This window comes from Ctenocephalides felis, unplaced genomic scaffold, assembly GCF_003426905.1.
Source record: "Ctenocephalides felis isolate EL2017-DRISC unplaced genomic scaffold, ASM342690v1 CF-g0.4_SCAFFOLD_00845, whole genome shotgun sequence".
Taxonomy (NCBI): domain Eukaryota; kingdom Metazoa; phylum Arthropoda; class Insecta; order Siphonaptera; family Pulicidae; genus Ctenocephalides; species Ctenocephalides felis.
The window spans coordinates 2,097,471-2,118,724 of record NW_020536999.1 but is presented as its reverse complement, the minus strand read 5'-3'; the positions used below and the strand labels follow the sequence as shown (position 1 = coordinate 2,118,724).

At 28.5% G+C, this 21,254-nt stretch overlaps 1 protein-coding gene across 1 annotated transcript in view; it reads right to left on the bottom strand.

The window, feature by feature from the left end:
* LOC113364028 (probable phospholipid-transporting ATPase IA) overlaps positions 1-21,254 on the bottom strand; it is a 63,424-nt gene that overhangs the window by 8,834 nt on the left and 33,336 nt on the right. Inside the window, 1 exon segment of the mRNA XM_026606490.1 lies at positions 12,204-12,305. Within this exon segment, the coding sequence (XP_026462275.1) occupies positions 12,204-12,305 (102 nt within the window).

Genomic DNA, 21,254 nt, shown 5'->3' with positions numbered 1-21,254 from the left:
AAATTCGTATAGATTTTGTGAAGTGGAGTGCGTAAAGGCTGCCCATGAAAATTGTCTAAACATCGTATTTGGTTTGCTTCGAATCATACAACTGAAAAGTGCTGTAGAATCTAAACTACTTGGTGGATTTGAATGAAACAAAAACTAATGTATTTATTATATATGTACAAGATTTATTTTGACCAAAGTAGTAGTTCTGGCAAAATAGCGGAAATGCTGCTAAACCGGAAAAAAATGTAATAAATATCAATACTAAATAATTTGTCAAACAGCCTTCACAAAGTTTGTCTGCTAATTCCTAAGTCATATGAAAACATGTTAGTGTTAGTATAAGTATTTACTTAAAAATTCAAAATGTTGTCGTCAAGTGGAGTGCGTAAAGGCTGCCATTGAAAATTATGCAACTGAAAAGTGCTGTAGAATCTAAACTACTTTGTGGATTTGAACGAAACAAAAACTAATGTATTTATATATGTACAAGCTTCATTTTGATCAAAGTAAAATTTTTGACAAAATGGCGGAAATGCTGCCAAACCGGAAAAATTGTAATAAATACCGATACCAAATAATTTATGAAACAGCCTTCACAAAGTTTAACTGTAACTGCTAAGTTATATCAAAAAAATTTAGTGTTAGTATATTTTTTTGTTATAAAATTCAAAGTCTTGTCATCAAGTGGAGTGCGTAAAAGCTGCCATTGAAAAAATTTTTAATGAAAATCAAAACCAAAAAACTGTCCAGCAGCCTTCATAAAGTCTAACTGTACGGTCATATAAAAATTGTAGTGTTTGTATTTTTTTAAATTAAATAATTTAACGTCGTCAAGTGGAGTGTGCAAAGGCTGCCTTGGGCAAAATTAGTTAATTTAAAATTTTATAAATCCAAATATAAATCAATAGATTTTATTCAACAAATTTTGTACACCATTTTTATTCTTTAAATTTAATTAAATTTTAGCTTTTTGCAATTTTTATTCCGAAACCATGTCTGTGTGTGTAAATGAGCATAGGCCTGTGGTTTAGGTCAATCGATAATACTATTAAATATAAATCTATTAAATATAATATATATAAATATATAATAAACTCTGTACAAATTCTAACAATTGTATATATATTAGGGTGGTCCTCAAAATGGATATTTTCGAATTTTTTTCTCCCAGGGGCTCAAATGGTTCCAAATTGATAAAAAACAATTCTCTAAAAGTTTTTGCTTTTAATATTAACTTTTAGATAGTCCGCACTCCAACTAAAGTTTCTTATGGAAATAACATGGGTAAAATTCCATTTGTTTTTTCGAATTTTATAACTTAGTAACAAGTAAATCAAAATTTTGAGAATAACATTGTATTTGCTTATTTTGATCATGAATAAAAAATTTACAGCAAAAAATTGATATATTTTATAAAATAAGCATTTACTGAGGAAAAAGAATAAAAACCTTTGGTTGGAGTGCGGACTATGTTAGAGTTAATATAAAAGGTTAAAACTTTTAGAGAGTTTTCTTTTATCAATTTGGAACCATTTGAGCCCTTGGGAGCAAGAAAATTCGAAAATGTCCATATTGAGGACCACCCTAATATATACATATATAGCTTAAACCATTTTTATTAAAGCCTTAAGGTGGTAACTATAATAGTTGTGACGCTTATTTGACTAAAACTATAATTATTCTATAACAAGTTGATAAAATTTTAAATTTTATTAACACTATAATTAAGCACTAACCTTCAATAACATAATAAAAATTGTTTCCTATAAGATTAGAAACATAGACTATTATAAAAAAATTAAATCTAGGAAAATGCCGTGTGATAAAATAAATACATATTGTTGATTCGAATCGTAAAATCGACTAATACGATTCGAATCAAACGATTCGAGCCATTAAATCTGATAATACGATTCGAATCATGATATTAGTCAATACAAAATATAAAAGTCGCATAATACAAATCAAATACTAAAATCGATTTCTACGAGTCGAATAATTAAATGAATTTCCATAATTATAAAATAGGTAATAAAAATCTAGATTCAGTAGATAATATAAAAATTATCTTAAATATTTTTATAGATTATTGAAAATAAATGCACTTCCATAAATTGTGCGTTCACAGATGTTTTTTTTAAATTGTGCTACAACATTTGTGCTTGACTAGATATTTTTAACAATTTTAATATAATTTATAACTCTTCAACAATTTTTATAAAAATGTTATTTTAATATAATAAATGATATTAAATGTTTTATCTAATGATTTGAATCGAAAACAATTGATTCAAGTCGACTTGAAAGTAATCGAATTTGTCTAATCTAATATTAAAAAATCAATACTTAAAACAGAATTAAAAATACCATATGTAATTATTTTGTTAAATGCAAAATTAAATCGTATAACTTAAAAGTTGATTCGAATCACTACGTAAAATTATTTGGAATTACAACGAAGACATAAGGTTGTAATAAAAATTGAATTAACTCATTGCAATAAATAAATTTCATGTGAAATCTTATATTTAGAAACAAGTTACTAGTTCGGTTGGAATAAAAATTGAATGAATTGAATCAATTCAAATTTATCACGTTTTAAATAAAAACAAAAAGGCTTCGAATCAAGTATTACTGGCTGGATTTGAATATCCACAAGTTATTTTTTTTAAGTATGTAATAAATGATTTATTTATTTATAATGTAGAGTTTAAGTCGATTCGAATCAACTTTGCAAGAATTTAAAAATAACTATATGCAAAAGACGATGATTCGAATTAACATTATTAAAACTTCACATAAGAAAGTGTAATTCCCATCAATTTTGTAGCAATTCTAATCAACTTTGATGCAATATAAAATAATATAATAATCTAGTGGTTCGAATTAAGGGCACAACTAGTGTGAAATTTCAAAAAATCGAATTTTCAATTTTTCCATATTTCTACAGGATATACCTTTAAAAATAACATACCAAAATTTTAAATCGATATCTTAAATAGTTTTTGAGTCACAGCCATTTAAAGAGTATATATAGTATATAGTACAACGATCATTTTATCTTTAAACGCGTTTTTCTCGAAAAAGTATTTTCCGAAATTGCTGCAGCGATTACTCAAAAACAAATGATCCGATCACTATCGATTTTTATACATGTTCTATATATAGTTTTACGTAAAATGAACTATCGATTTTTTGATCGGATCAAAAATCGAATTTTGGCGGTCCAAAAACGACCAAAATTTTGGGTAAAATTCGACTTTTTTTTTAAAAAAAAACCGGCATTTTGTCAATTTTTGATTTTTTTTCTTTATCGTAGGTCATTTTACAGACAATATTATCTAGTTTAACGAGATTTTTTTTTTAAATTAGAAAACGTAGAAGACCGAAATCACTATAGCAGTGAAGGACCTTTTTTTGTCGCGCCGTTGGAGATCGACGATAACTTAAAAAATATTTAATTTTTTTCTTCAAAAATTTTACTATGTATTCTTAAAACACGTGTAAATATATTCTTAAAATTTTGAACTGATTGATAAAGTTTTTTTTTTTTAAATATAAATTTCCAAAAATCACCTTTTTTAGGCGGTTACACTAGTTGTGCCCCTTAAGATAACTCTATCATCGAAGATTCTGTTATATAACATTCTTCCTTGCTGTGTAAAAATAAATAGATGTTTTTATAAATTTCAATACCAAAAACAAGCATAGATATGACAAGGCTATGTTATAGGTATAAGTCTAAACAAAAAAAATAGTTCGTTTAATGTAATTAAAAAAAGTTTAGGCACTAAATATGGTTCGAATGAACTTTCCCATGTAATAAAATAATATTACGTAAAAAAACTGATTACAAGGAACTCTGCCGTAATTGATAATTAAAAGACAAGAAAGAAAGGTGATTCGAATTAATTTTGCAGAAATTTAAAATAATATTAGGTACGAAAAAGTGATTCGAATCAACTTTCCCGCAAATTATAACAACTCTAGTGGTTCGAAATAACTTGCTACTGCTTTGAACTCCAAATCACATGTTTAAATATTTATTTGTACGTTTATTTTACAAACTAACGTTTCGTTACTTGATTGTCTCCTTGATTAGAATATCTAAAACAATTCTATAAAATCTTATTGTGCGTATAAAATTTTGTGACATCTCCTTAATCTTATTGGATGATCAACATCAGCTGCTGAATTAAAAAATCCCTGATCACCTAATACTACAATTCAATTAAAAAATCCATTCCAATATAGTCACATCTTAGTACTGTATCCATTTTCCGAGCCACTAGTCCACCCATTGCTGATTGGTGTCACCGGAGCCCGGAAACTGTTTTCCGGGCCAACTGTATTAGTAGATGTGTTGCTCCTCCAGCGAAGACCCACGATACTGGGTAATTGATAGAGTTCAGATTTTATTTTGAAATTTTTTTTGACCAGAAATTACTAGGATTAGATTAGATTAGGCCCTTTTGATAATTGATAAGATAGGTGAATGCATGATGCGCCCCTGGTTGAAACTGCTCATTTTTGGAAATAGTCGAAAGGGAAACAAGTTATTGGATTGTCTTGAATCAACCAGATATTCAGTGGGTGAAATTATTGTCCCCTACACAATATTTATGGTTTAAATGTTACACCAAATCTAAGTCGATTTAATCATGAATGGATTGTTTGCACTGTTTGCTATTTTTGGACTTCCCTCTTCAGCATATAAAAATAAAATGTATAAAAAGTAAGAAGTTATATAAAAGTAAGAAAAATCAATAACGAACTCAAAGACTGTTGACACTGAAGTTTGGATTTTTAAATAATTAGCAGAATCTAGGATTTGAAAAATATAAATCAGATAACATTCGCAGTTTCCTTCACTGTTTAGTTGAAATCACCAGAATTGAGAAATGATTGTACAAGCAAGAAAAATTATTTCCCTTTGCCACAAAGAAACAAACTAGAAGTGATACCGGTCACGAACAGAAAAGTGGTAAACTTCTACTTTGGCCAAAAAATTGGCCTTTTGTACACTGGACGAACAAAATTCAGTAAATAGAGGATGAAAGACTTGCCCACCTGAAAATCAATTGATGAAATCCATCAGCATCAAAAGTGAAGACAACCAGAAAAGTCAGATCATTTTCCATTTCTAGATTAGTTGGAGTTTTGATAACAAGACAAACTAATGGTGTATGGCATCGTGCCTCAAGGCAAATTGCAGGAACTTCCCGTACCGCAATAAAATGTTCGAGAAATTTTAAACGTTTTCAAATATATTTTCACAAATTGTGTAACTTTCATTATTTTTGCTATCTTGTTATATCTAAACAAATCAAATTTAAATCATAAATCAATTTATCTCCAGAACATTAACAATCGTGAAAATGTCGCACAGAATTATTAGCAAATGCGTTTAGACTGTGACTATACGGGAGCACTTTTTCAATTTTGTGCAAATTAAGCAACTATTTTTTTTCTTTTGAAATTGAATTCGAAATGAAATGACGATTGTTAATGTTCTGGAGATAAATTGATTTATGATTTATGATTTACATTTAATTTGCTCAGATATAACAAGATAGCAAAAATAATGAAAGTAACAGTATTTGTAAGAATATATTTGAAAACGTTTAAAATTTCTCGAATATTTCATTACGGTACGGGAGGTTCCAGCAATTTGTCTCAAGGCACGATGCCATACACCACTAGTTATGGTTACACCAAGTTTAAGTCGATTTAACCATGGATGGATTGTTTGCACTGATTTCTATTTTTGGACTTCCCTCTTCAGCATATAAAAATAAAATGTATAAAAAGTAAGAAGTTATATAAAAGTAAGAAAAATCAACAACGAACTCAAAGGCTGTTGACACTGAAGTTTGGATTTTTGAATAATTAGCAGATTTTAGAATTTAAAAAATATAAATCAGATAACATTCGAAGTTTCCTTCAAAGAACAGAGGACCACCAAGACCAGTTGAAACCACCAGGATTGAAAAATAATTGTACAAGTTAGGAAAGATTATTTCCAAAGAGAGTCAGGCAATTGCCAGAAAAGTGGTAAACTTCTATTTTGGAGAAAAAATTGACCTTTCGGACACTGGACGAACAAAATTCAGTAAATAAAGGATGTAAGGCTCAACCAATTGATGAAATCCATCAGCATCAGAAGTGAAGACAGTCAAAAGAGTTGGATCATTTTCCATTTCTAGTTTAGTTGGAGATTTGAGAACAACATTGCAAGACAAATAATTAGAAAAAACTCGAATACAAAACATTTATATCAGAGAAGTTCTTGATAAACTGCATCAAAAACGAAAGTAAGGACAATTAGAAGAAATATTATTTATTTCCAGAAAAATAACTTTCTATTTTGAATTAAATTTTGTACACCGAAATTAAGGTTCACGAAATCAATTGATCAACATCAATAGTGAAAACAACCCAAAGATATTCTAATTATAGACAGAGAAGTAGTGGCTTTCTGTTTTTGACCAGAAATTGGAATTTTGGACACTGGATACACAAAATTTTGTGAGCAGAGCCCTCAATTGGAAAGCAATTGATGAAATCCATCAGCATCAAAAGTGAAGTCAACTAGACCAGAAGATAATCTAATTATGGAAAATTGGACTTTTGAACAGTGCATAAACAATTTTTTTTAAACAGAGCTTCCAATTGGAAACCAATTGATAAAATCCATCAGTTTCAAAAGTGAAGTCAACCGGGAAATAATCTAATTATGGATAAAGGTGTAGTTGCTTTCTATTTTGGACAGACAATTGGAATTTTGGACACTCAATCAACAAAATTTGTAAACACAGCTCCCAATTGGAAACTAATTGATGAAATCCATCAGAAACAAAAGTGAAGTCAATCAGGAGATAGTCTGATTATGAACATGGGTGTAGTTGCTTCCTATTTTGAACAAAAAATGGCATTTTGGACACTAAAAACACAAAAATTTGGACACTAGAAACAGCTCCCAATTGGAAACTAAATGATGAACTGAACATTGCAAAAGACGCAATAAAAAAGAATGAGACAATTGCCCGATGTTTTCTAGAATTAAGACTATTTGTTCGAACTATAAATTTAAAATTTTGAAAATTGATCAATTTTGAAAAAGCCCATCATTTAAAAAAAAATGTACCAAGTTCAGCCTTAAAAGTGAAAACCACCAGAAGATATTCAAATTATTGACTGAAAAGTAGTTGCTTTCTATTTTAGATAGAAAAATGGCCTTTTTAACACTGGAATTCATAAATTAGATAACAAAGTAAAGAAAATAGTGAAGTGCCTGATGTCCCATATATTGGTCTCAATTATTTGAAATTTCAGTTGCAACCAGAAAGGAAAGAAAATAGTACAACAACAACAATTTTCTATTAAAAGAACATTGCCAAAGAGTCAAGTTCCAATTTTCTTTTTTCCAAAAATGAGCAGTTTGAATTTTAGTTTAAAGCGTTAAATTTTGTACCAGCCAATTGACAGGGATGCATATTTATGTTATTTGTACATCTATCTTATTAATTATATTATTTAGAACATATTTGTCACGTTTGTCAATACATAAGCATTAAATATTAGTTCTTCATCTCCATTTTTTTTTACAATTTTGTTAAAAATTCCCGATTTTATTACAACAATAGTTCCACAGCTAATGTACAACATTTTACCAATATATATATATATATATATATATATATATATATATATATATATATATATATATATATATATATATAAACCTTAAAGTAACTAAAAATGCGAATCTAGCTCGAATATATATATATATATAGTCACGAAGTAATTAATAAGGATATAAATTAATTTTATTTACCATTAATAATTATTTCCAATTCCAATTAACATATTTTTATTTTATTATTCCAATCAAATGTACTTTCATATAATTTAAAACTTTCACTTATTGTTTTAATTCCACTTTATTGTATTTCTAGTATTATTTTATTATTCAGAAATTTCATTTATTTCATTTATTAATTTTATTTTTATTATTATTTGCTTTTATTTTATATTAAATCATAAAAACATACTACGGATATCATTTTAATGTAAATTCTATCCTTCGTACTCTTATTTATTTAAATTTATGTTATTGTTTATTATTATTACTAGATGTTAAATTATTTAACAGTTGTAATAAATATTGTGATTAAAAAAATATATACATATATAATTTAAAAATTAAAATTTTAATACGTTGTTTAGAAACTAATTTCTTATTAATTTGTTAGAGCATAGACTGCGGGTCGGTAACAATTTTGAATGTAACTTTTATAAATACATAAAAAAATAATAATGAAACAATGTTAAATTAAATATATAATTATTGAAAACAATTTAGTTATAAAGCACAAATATCTGCAAATTGATCAAATTTTTTTGGTTTATCAAACAATGCTTGAAAAAAATTAATATTTAAGAGAAAACTAAGGTGTAGTACGAAATGATGAAATAATAATTATATAATTATATACAAATTTATTTTACAAAAATTCAAGCACAGCTCGAATGTCTTATTTAAATAACAAAACTCGTGACTTTTACTTCGAGCTAGATTCCCATCACATCTTAAACCATAACCTAAAAAATTGTCATTTATATAATCCTATATCGTCAATGATCTATAATAAATGTAATGTGACAGCCTAAATCCACTTCTAACTAAAACAAATGTGTGATCTATGTAGCACAAAGTGTTTGTGTGTATGTGTGTTTTTGTGTCGGAAAAAAATCACAGCACAAAAAAAACGTTGGACGTCACACAAAAATGGTATAAAACACTGTGAACCACTGTACCTTATGAAGTTTCACTTCGAATCGAATCACTAGCACATAAAAATATAAAAAATAATAAGATCAGATTAAATATTTTTTAGTCCTGGTAAGAGAGCATTTTATAATAACTATTAAGGTTTTATGTAAGTAAAACTTCTTTAGGCGTCATTAGAAGATATTTGTTTCTACGCTATGAAACTGACAATAGGACTGAAGTTGGTTACGCTTGACTTTGATTGGCCATTGGCCGATGGCGTCACTTGAATGTGTTGATGTGATTGGTCGTAAAGAAAAAACTATATTTTTTATTTAATTTATGATAAAGAAATGCATATCTTACGGGGCACAACTAGTGTGAAATTTTCAAAAAATCGAATTTTCAATTTTTTCATATTTTGATAGGTTATACCTTTATATACCTTTAAAAATAACATACCAAAATTTTAAATCGATATCTTGAATAGTTTTTGAGTCACAGCCATTTAAAGAGTATATATATAGTATATAGTATAACGATCATTTTATCTCGAAACAGCATTTTTAACGCGTTTTTCTCGAAACAGCATTTTCCGAATTTGCTGCAGCGATTACTCAAAGACAAATGATCCGATCACTATTAATTTTTTTTTTACTTGTTCTATATAGAGTTCTCCGTAAAATAAACTATCGATTTTTTGATCGGATCAAAAATCGAATTTTGGCAGTCTAAAAACGACAAAAATTTTGTCAATTTTTGATTATTTTTTTATCGTAGTTCATTTTACAGACAATATTATCTAGTTTAACGAGATTTTTTTTTATTTCATGCACGTAGAAGGCCGGAACCATTGCAGCAGTGAAGGGCCTTATTTTGCGCCATTGGAGATCGACGATAATTTAAAAAATATTTAAATTTTTCTTCAAAAATTTTACTATGTATTCTTAAAATATGTGTAAATATATTCTTAAAATTTTAAAATGATTGATAAAGTATTTTTTTTAATATAAATTCCCAAAAATCACCTCTTTTTTAGGCGGTTACACTAGTTGTGCCCCTTAAGGAAGGAAAATTGTCATAATGAAATTGGAACGTCACATTTAATTAAAAATCAAAAATTTAAGTTTATCAAAAAATTTTATACAAATGTCAGCATGCGAATTATGCTGCATTTTCATAATAACTATAATTTTGTATCTATTACAAAATTTTTGGATACAGATAAGCACTGAAGATGAGTCAAACCAAGACTCGAAACGTATGCTATTCTAATAAAGACAGAATGTCTTCACAAAATTATTTTTATTATTGGATACATATACATATATATATATATATATATATATATATATATATATAATAATAATAATAAATATATTATACATCAATATTAAAAACATGCACAAAAGCAAAGCTCGATATACGATTAGGAGCACGAAGCAAAAATTCAAACATAATACAATAAATATACAAAAATTCAATAATAAATATATATATAAATCAACAACATGCACACACAATATATAGATATATAAATTAGGGTGGTCTTTATTATGATCACTTTTGAATTTCTTTGCTCCCAAGGGCTCAATTGCTTCCAAATTAATATAAAAAATCTCTAAAAATTTTAGCTTTAAATATTAGCATTCAAATAGTCCGCAATTCAATTAAAAGTCTCGTATATTAAGTAAATTCTGTGCGCCATCTGTGATAGCAGACTTGTAATTTTGATGGCTCATAATTTGAGTGTTAATCTCTCGTTAAATTAATCTTGATGCCATGATGAATAGATATTTCGTTAAACTGTCCACATGGATTTAATCAGAAGTTAAGTGTTTTATAAATATTTTTAAGTGTCATAATGTTTGAGTTTACAAATGCTATCACAGATGGCGCAAGAATGTACTTAATGACATATGTTAATAATAAAAATAAGAAACTTTTAATTGAGTTGCGGACTATCTTAGAGCTAATATTAAGAGCTAAAGCTTTTAGAGATTTTTTTTTGCTCAATTTGTAAGCATTTGAGCCCTTGGGAGCAAAAAAATTCGAATATGTCCATATTAAGGACCACCCTAATATATATACATATATTTACCATGCCCATCAAACATCAAAAGCGCGATGATGATTTATGTGCAAATGAATATTGTGATATATATAATGATAGTAAATTATCACAATGGTATATTTATATATACCATTTGATATTAATTATATATTATATCAAATGAATAAATAAATCCTTGTATACATTTTTCTTCTAAACAAAGACTGAATGCATCATTATTCGAATTATCGAAGAGAACTAAATTACTAAAATATAATCTGAAATTCTTTAATGGTATTAAAGAAATTATTCACTTTTAAACCAAAAATTTAAAATTAGTCGAAATTCTTTTTGCTTAATAATTTAGTAAAATGACTATCAAGTCTCGACTAACAATTTTTATTTATTTAGTAATTTATTTATTCATAAGCAAGCCATAATCAATAATAATAAATATTATTTGAATCAATATAAATATTATTTTAATCAATAATAATAATTATTATTCAAACGATAAAGTTACATATTTTTCATTAATTTTTTTTAACAAAGTTTGTAAACATCATAGATAGGCTTATAATGGATACATTTAATAATAATCGGCATACATCATCACGACATAGTTTATTTATGTTATTATTTTTATATTACTGTTTTTATTTTATTTTATTTCAACTTTTTTAATTTATATTTAATTTATTGTATTTTTTTCTTTTTTTGTGCATATCAATTTTGTAAATAAAACATTATAGTCTTGATTAACTAAAATAAATTATAACAGAAAAAAATTTAATAATAATGCATTCAGTCTTTATTACATGATTAATATATATGCAGATGTCCCAGAACTCAACGTTAAACGGTAGGGAGATTTGGTCAAACTTTAAACAATTTTCGGTTACCGCAATTAATTTTTATTATTTTTCTTCATTTAAATTTTGGATTTGTAACCATGAATAACACTAAAAAATAATGAGACAATTGTCCGAAGTTTTTAAGAATTAAGACTATTTGTTAAAACTATGAATTTAGAGTTTTGAAAATTGATCAATTTGAAAGAGACAATTTTAAAAAAAAAAATATGTACAAAGTTGGAACATTTAAATTCAATCCTTTAAGGGGACGTCCATTGATCACGTGATCGATTTTTTAAGTATTTTTGGACCAAAGGATTTTAGTTACGAAATTGTAAAATTTTTAATTATTTTTTTGAAAATACTTAGATTTAAAAAAATTCAGGTAAAAAATGAATACACGTGATATCTTACTATACCCCTCCCACCCCCACGTGATATTTCGTGATTTTTTCCCTAATCACGAGACAACTCATTATTTATTCATTTGATATTTCAAAAAAAAAATTATTAATTCTGAAGTGGTACTCACGATGGCTTCTCCACTCTGTGCAAAACATCACTCGGATCAGCTTTCTTGATTTCTGATTCTCGAACTTGCTCGGTCAGAGTTTTGAATGCTGTACTTCGAATTCTGCAAAAATATAAACAAATAAATAAAAAATAATAAAATAACTAAGAAGAGACTTAAAACTTAATACTAAAGACTTAAAATAAATACTAAGAAAGAACTTAAACTTAAATCAAAAATAATAATAGTACTTTTTTTTTCCTACATTTTACAATGTTTTTTTGTCTATCATCAGACAAAAATACTATGGTCGAGAACCAGATCGTATTCAGGAGAGAATCTGATGAATCCTGAATGCACTCCCAAGTTATGCAACAGGTTGCCTCTGGATGCAGGCGATGTCACAATCGGGAACTGGGTTACAGGAAACACACTGGGAAAGGAGAAAGGATTTAGGAATTAAGTGATGAATTTGGAAGGATGAGCAGGATTACATAATTAAATTAGAAAAAATTAGAAAAAAAACCTGATTCGAGTCAACTCAATTTAAGGTCAAATATAGATGTATTTATTCAAAAAAATGTGATAAAAATTTATTATAAAAATGTGAAATTTGACCCATAGGGATCGTTCAAGTATTACGTAAGCAGATTTATTACAATTATTTACCCCCCCCCCCTACCCTTTGTCAGCAAAAGTAAGCAAAGTTCTTACCCAAAATAAGCAGAATAAGCAAATAAATAACCCCCCGCCCCCCATAGTGCTTACGTAATACTTGAACGGCCCCATATATGCAATTATTATATTTTAACTAAAATTAGTTAAAACTAGCTGTAAGTGAAATTCTGTCTTAAGGCAATTAAGGCATCGTGCCTTAAGGCAAATTGCTGGAACTTACCGTACCAAAATTTTTCTTTTTAAAAAACGATTAACATTTTTGAAAAAATTTTATTTCGAAAAAATAAGATTTTTGAGAAACTATAAATTGGCCAAAAATTACTTTTTTTTTGAAAAAAAAACATTTAAAAAAAAAAAAAAAATTAATTTTTTTTTTTGAAAAAAAAAATGTTTTCTTTATTTTGACATATTTTGGAAGATCTAAACCTTTTATCAAAGCAATCGTACTACTTTAACTGCATAAAGACGAAATATCAAAGAGAGTAAGCGCCGCGTCGCCGTCTAACGAATAAACATTGGTACGGAACCCATAGGAATGCAAACAAAATTTATACTTATTATTAAAATCTCTATAAAATATCTGATAATTTGATGTGCATATGTCTAATGATCATTTTTGACCGCCAAATGGCACTTTTTTTTACTTTTTTCATTAGATCTCCGAAACCGTTAGACCTGCCTTCTTGAAAATTTGATCAATTCTTCATCTTATCAATACAAGTAAAATGTTTTTTAAATTATTCAAATCGGACTCTCCGTTCTCTTAAAAACTGAGTTACCGTTTTCGGCACTTTTTGCCCCGTATCTTTGGAACGGCTAGACCTGCCTTCGCCAAAAACTAATCAGCACGTCTCCTTATCAATACGAATCGAATGTTTTTTGAATTATTCAAATCAGTTGATCCGTGTTCCCGAAATCGTCGACGAAAATTTGTATCCGCACATACATACACACACGTACATACACACACACACACACACACACACATACATCCATTTTTTCTAAAGTATGCCAAAATGTTCAGAAACCTCTGAAACGTAAAGATATATAAAAATTTTCATTTTCGATTTTTTTGCGATTACTATAACTTGCCCTACGGGAAGTTAATAAGATTCTTGTTACAGTTTTTATTATTTAGTCCAGTTTCTAATAAATATAACTATTTCTAGTTATACTCATGTTGTTTGTTCTCATTGTATTCCTTGTGAATTGAGGATTGAATATTCCAATCCGATTTACTAAACAAATTTTTTTTTGATAAATTGAAAATTAAAACTGAAGTATTTTTCGCATGATTCGTCTGCATTCTTATTGATTTCTATTTTCATATTTTTCCTTCGATGTGCAGGAGATACATTTTCATCAATTATTCCAGAATACTATAAATCAATAAATATCCAGAATACTATGCATAAATAAAACATGGAAAACTTCAAAAGCATGTACTATTTATTATTTGCTGAAATTGTTTTTCATAATTAAAAAAATATAAATATGGAAAATATAAAATACAAATAATAGAATCGTTAATCAATTCGTAAATAATCATCATCATTATTAACTTCCCGAAAAAGGATTTTCATCAAAAAATCCGAATCGCTAATTTTATGTTTATCCTGAATCGTATGAGATCAAATTTGGAAAAAGTATGCGTGTGCGTGTGTGTGAACAGATTTTTTGCCGTAAATCAACGTTTTCTCGAAAACGGCTGGAGCGATTGCAAAAATTTAAAAGCCACTCGATGTATCTCGATGAGGACTATTGTTTGTCAGTTTTGTGCGACAATCGCCACGCCGTTTCTTTATAAATCGCAGAAAAGTGAAAAAATTTTCGTCTACGTTTTAGCCTGCAATTCTGAATCGATTTTGAAAATTCAAAAACCGTTCGAAAGATATTGGTTGGGAATCGCGCTGATTAGTTTTTGGTAGAGATCAGCCGGGCCGTTTTCTTGTAATAAGTTTAAAAAAAAAATCGACGATTCTTATGATTATTTTTTTGACGGTAGATACCATAGTCTTCTAGATCATACTTAAATATTACGGCCCTACGACGACTCGTTTAGCTTTAAAAATTTATCAAAGTTTGCAAAAATTAGTATCGTTTTTTTGGCATCTGTCAAAATTAGACCTTTGATCGACGTTTTCTCAAAAACGCCTGAACCGATTTTAGAAATTTAAAAGCCATTTGATGTATTTCAATGATTGTTTGTCGGTTTTGTGAGACGATCTGTAAAACCGTTTCTCTGTAATTTGAAGTTAAACTTTTCGTCCACATTTAAGCTCATACTACCAAATCGATTTTAAAAAATCAAAAACTGTTCAAAAGATATTAGTTGGGAATGATACTGATCAGTTTTAGGTGAAAACCTACCGAGCTGTTTTGTTGTAATTAACTGTTAAAAAAAAATTAAGTCGATTTTAATGGAACTTTTTTTGACGATATATATTATGGTCTTATAGAACTTACTGAAATATTACGGCCCTACGACAAGTAGTTTAATTTTTAAAATTCATCAAAGTTTGAGAAAATGAGTAGTTTTTTTTTACGTTTGTTAAAAATAAAATTAGACGATTTAGTTAGTATAACAATAGTGTACTTGGTCTTGAACATAATAAACCATTAAAGTCCTACGGAAACTGGTTCAATTATAAAAATTATTGATTTTTAAAAATTTGCTTTTAGAAAATACTCCGAGTTAACGTGTTCGTTCGTTCGTTTGCAATGATGTGTAATAAATCCACTCGGAATACTTCTAATCACTCATAAATTAATTCATTTTTTATTGATTAAGTTGATTATTTACACATTTCGGGAAGTTCATGTAACTTGCCTCAAGGCAAAATACCAATACCAACTAGTTAGAACAGCGATATTGCATAGTTTTATTACTAATCTTATATATAAAAATGGACCGCAAAATGTGTTGGTAAGCGCATAACTCAACAACGCCTGAACCAATTTGGCCAATTCTTTTTTTAAAATGTTCGTTCAAGTCCAAGGATGGTTCTTACGGCGAGAAAAAATCAAATAATTGCCGGGAAAACCCTGAAAACAGCCTTTTTCTTTTTTAATCGAGTAGGCAACGAAGTTTGTAGAAAAAACAATGATCTATGTCATGACATTTTGTGTAGTTTTTGATAATTTAATTTTTAATATATTTATATGAACATAGAAATATCTTTCTGTTAATTAACGAGCTATATTGGCAGCCAAAAACATTGATGTAGATGAACTAAATTTCAAAATTCAAGAACAAATTGCAGGCGAATCAGCTGATTCGGCAGCTAACCAAGACGATCCACCGGAGTTTTTAAACTTACTGGATTTGCTAGGATTGTCACCTCACAATCTTCAATTAAAGGTTAGATCGGCAATTATAATGTTGCAAAATATCGACCAATCGCGCCTTTGCAACGGCACAAGGTTAGCGATAAAAAAAAACTACCAAACAACGTGATGGAAGCAACTATATTAAAAGGATAGTATAAAGCAGAAGATGTTCTCGCACCGTGCATCCCAATGATTCCGACTGATGTGCCATTTGAGATTAAACGACTACAGTTTCCAGTGCGTTTATGGTATCATTAAGTGTTTGTGGTATTAATTTGGAAAACCCATGTTTCTAACATGGAAAATTGTTCCCGTATTGGAAAACCATCAGATTTGTTTGTCAAGGAATGCGCCAGGTAATCAAACAAAAAACATCGTTTATCACAAAGTACTACAATGAGAATTGAACTGATTTTTGAATTATGATTTGCATGATTAAAATTACTTACTTTTAAATGCACATAGTGTTTTATTAATTATTTTTAATTCACACCGAATTATTACCAGGGTGACGGTTCTGTTCAGGATAATTTTTTGCAAAGAATAGAAAAAAGGTAGGAACGAAACACCGCCACATTACAAATTTTTTTGACAGGACGAAGTCTGTCGGGTCGGCTAGTAGTGATATAAAAATGTGACAACGCCGTTTTAGATAAGTCAATAATTTCTCTTATCGAATGATAAGATATATATGTTTATACTCCGCAAACGCAGTATTCAATTAAGTGCAAAATCAGATAGACATTTTCATTTATTATTTCTTATTGAATTAATCGAGTGAAATATAATAATATTTCATTTACCAGAATGGTAGACAATTGTAGTGACAGTGACGAAGAACGGGAACAAAATGCAGAATTATTTCGTGAAATTAAGTATGGCAATTTACAAAGGTTTCAGCAACTTTTAAATAAAAGAGTCAAAGTTCATATAGTTGATAGGAACAACAAGAACAGTACACTTTTGCATTATGCAGTCGAGAGAAATAAACCAGAAATTGTGATAGAGTTATTACAGGAAAAATGGCAAACAGACGTAGATGCGAAGAATATAAAAGGCCACACTGCCTTGGATATTGCTCGTTCCGCAGGCCTCGAAGATATTGTCGATATACTTTCAAATAGGAATGCTCAAAATAATATTGCAAATAAAGACGATAAGGCGGCATTAACAAAAAGCATTGGAACATCAAACATTGATGAGGTTGAAAATGAAGCAGGACCATCTACAAAGGAATCAAGTAAGTATAGGGAATATAAATTACTGTAATTTTTATTGATGATATTCGTTGTTAAATTCCTGTCTTGAAAGGGCAAGGTTTCGGGTTTAAAACATGCTTTGCTTGAAATCATTATGTAATATATATATATATATATATATATATATATATATATATATATATATATATATGTGTGTGGAACGTAACATCAAGTGAAAAATAAGCTAGCTGTAAGTGGAATTCTGTCTTAAGGCAATTAGGGCATCGTGTTAAACGATTAACATTTTTGAAAAAATTCTACTTCGAAAAAATTAGATTTTTGAGAAACTAGGAATTTGACAAAAAATTACTTTTTTTGAAAAAAAAATTTTTTTTTGAAAAAAAAAATGTTATCTTTATTTTGACATATTTTGGAAATACTGAACTTTTTTCAAAGCAATCGTACTGCTTTAAATGCATAGAGACAAAATGTCAAAGCGCGTAAGCGCCGCGTCGCCGTCTAACGAATAAACATTGATACGGTACCCATAGGAATGCAAACAAAATTTATACTTATTGTTAAAATCTATAAAATATTTGATAATTTGATGTGCATATGTCTAATGATCATTTTTGACCGCCAAATGACATTTTTTTTTTACTTTCTTCATTAGATCTCCAAAACCGCTAGACCTGCCTTTATGAAAATTTGACCTTGTCAATACAAGTAAAATGTTTTTTGAATTATTAAAATCGGACTCTCCGTTCTCTTAAAAACTGAGTTACCGTTTTTGGCACTTTTTGCCCCGTATCTTCGGAACGGCTAGACCTGCCTTCGACAAAATCTAATCAGCACGTCTCCTTATCAATACGAATCGAATGTTTTTTGAATTATTTAAATCGGTTGATCGGTGTTTCCGAAATCGTCGACGAAAATTTGTATCCGCACATACATACACACACGCACACACACACACACACGCACACATACATCCATTTTTTCTAAGTATGCCAAAATATTCAGAAACCTTTGAAACGTCGAGAAATGCAAAAATTTTCATTTTCGATTTTTTTGCGATTACTATAACTTGCCCTACGGGAAGTTAATTATACAAAAATACACTACACTATTACACTGTGATAAACCAGGCTATTAATAATTGGAACATTTAAACTAATTAATTTTTTTTTTGACAATTTTTCGCTTACATTCTAGTGTGTACAATTTGACTAACGTCTAAAAACTGAATAATATATATATATATATATATATATATATATATTACGTTTTGAAGGTTTCTGAACATTTTGGCATACCTCAGAAAAAATGGATGTGTGTGTGTGTGTGTTTTGTGTGTTCGCATTTTTTCGTTCACGTTTTCGGGCGCACGGATCAACCGATTTGAATGATTAAAAAAACATTCGATTTCTATTGATAGGGAGATGTGCTGATTAGTTTTTACCAAAGGCAGGTCCAGCAGTTAGGGTGATAAAGAGCAAAGAGTGCAGAAAATAGAAATCGAGTTTTTGAGAGAACGGAGCATCCGAATTGTATGAACTGAAAAAACATTCAATTCGTAATGAGGGGAAAAAGTGGTTATTAGTTTTTGGCAAAGGTAGGCCCAGCGGTTTCGGAGATACAGAGCTAAATGTGCAAAAAATGGCAGTTTTTGAGATAACTAAGCTTCCGATTTGAATGATTCAAAGAACTTTCTGCTTGTTTTAACAAAATAATTAATTTTGGAAAAAAATAATTCAAATTTTTTTTGTATTTCAAAAATAATTCATATTTAATTTTTAATTCTGACTGAAGCTCTAATATACTTTAAACAAATAATTTCAACTTTGCAATTCAGTTTATATAATTCTTATAAATATCAGACAATGTTACAATATTTAAAATAATATTCCTCGAACATTTCGTTACGGTACGGGAAGTTCCAGCAATGTGCACGATGTCATACATCACTAATTTATTTTTTACTTGATGTTACGCCCACCAAAAATTATTTATATACATACATATATATATGTATATATATATATATATATATATATATATTCGAGATATATATATATATATATATATATATATATATATATATATATATATATTAGATGGTAGAGTTTTGGATTTGTAAATATTTTGGATTTGTGATTTTTACTAATTTTTGATCGATAATGAGAATGTGTTCTATAGGCAGGCCTCTAGGTAAGACGTACTCCAAAAGAAGTGCCACGTTGGGGAATATTCGAGGGCATATTTATGAAATCAGAATTATAATGCTGATTTTGACAAGGATTTTTAATCAACAAGATATTGTAGAATTCAACCTGGGTTCAAATGTTGACGGAATAGGCGCATTGGACGACATAGTCTTGCGCTATAGATTGAAAGGGGATGAAAAGATCAGAATACTCTTTGTTCAAGTCAAACATAAAGAAAATGTCAAGAGAAAGATCACAATAGATAACCTTAAAAGTGATGGCGATTTCGGTTTAATTAAGTATTTTGATAGCTATTTATCTATGAAGCAGAAAATTAGCCAAGAAAGCAAAATTCCGATATTAACCGAAAATATTCAAAATTTGGATTGCAACTTTGTCTTATACACAACTGCTACAGAACAAATCGATTCGGAAAAAAAATGTAGATATACAAATGAAAGTGACTTACTTGCGACTAATAAAGAAAAGATGTATACACTGAACATTGTTGAGGAATTAACACTAGCTCTAATGGAACATAAAATGAAAATGTTAGCAAGCAAAGTATTAGAATATACTTTTAATGAATCATACAATCATACCAACATGATGTCAGAACCACTCATAAAAATGTATCATGTGTTTTTAGCCAAAAACGTTATAACAATAGATGATAGTGGATCGCAAGGGGTATTCAAGGGAGAAATGAAAATACCAAACAGAACGGATGTTGATAGCAAAAATAAGATTCTGTCAATATTTCTCGAGGTAATTAATGAAAAAAAGACAAAAAACGGATTTGAGAAACTGATGGAACAATATGCCAATGGAATGATTTCATTCAAATTACCTATTGATTTTGGTAATTTAGATGTAACTTTAGAAGGAAATGAAGAAGAAAAAGAAAAAAGTTTAGAAGAATTGGCTTCCAAATTTATTCATTTAATAAAACATCATAAAAAAGTTGAAAACGTTATCAGAATTGATAACGACCTGGATACCAATGGCGGCTTTGGATGTTTGGTTGGAAATCTTCTGATTTTAGATGAACCAACTGGTCTACTCAAAATCAATACTGATCTAAATTCGTTACGCAAGTTTGCCAAACGTCTCCTTGAGAAATTACAAACTGAACTAAAAAAACAAGTTATAGATGATATACGCTTTAAATTTGAATTTGAAGATTTTCCCAAACTCCAATTAATTGATAAAAAGGTGGTTGAAGAATTTCTAAATAAAACAAAAATATATACAAATCAAGCCAAAGAAAATAACATGGAAAAATATATTAAAGAGGAAATTAAAAAATACCAAAAATTTGTAAATAAAAAATCTTTTTGTAATCCCAATTTTGAAGCAGATGCAGTTTTTATTAACGTCCAAAACAAAATACAAGACTGGTGGACGTTAACAGGAAAAGTTCCATACTTAACGAAAGGTTTTAATTATTTTTCTGATTTTACAGATAAAACATTTATGCATATTTCAAAATTTATGTATATTAAAAATAAAGAGAGTTTTGGAATTATGTTCAATGAAAGCTCAATTAGTAACTCAATATTGTCTGATTTGAAAAATCACACTGATAAACACATTTGGAGAATTATCACAAAACAAAAGTTTTTCACAGCTCTAAAATTAGTGCAAATATATAAATC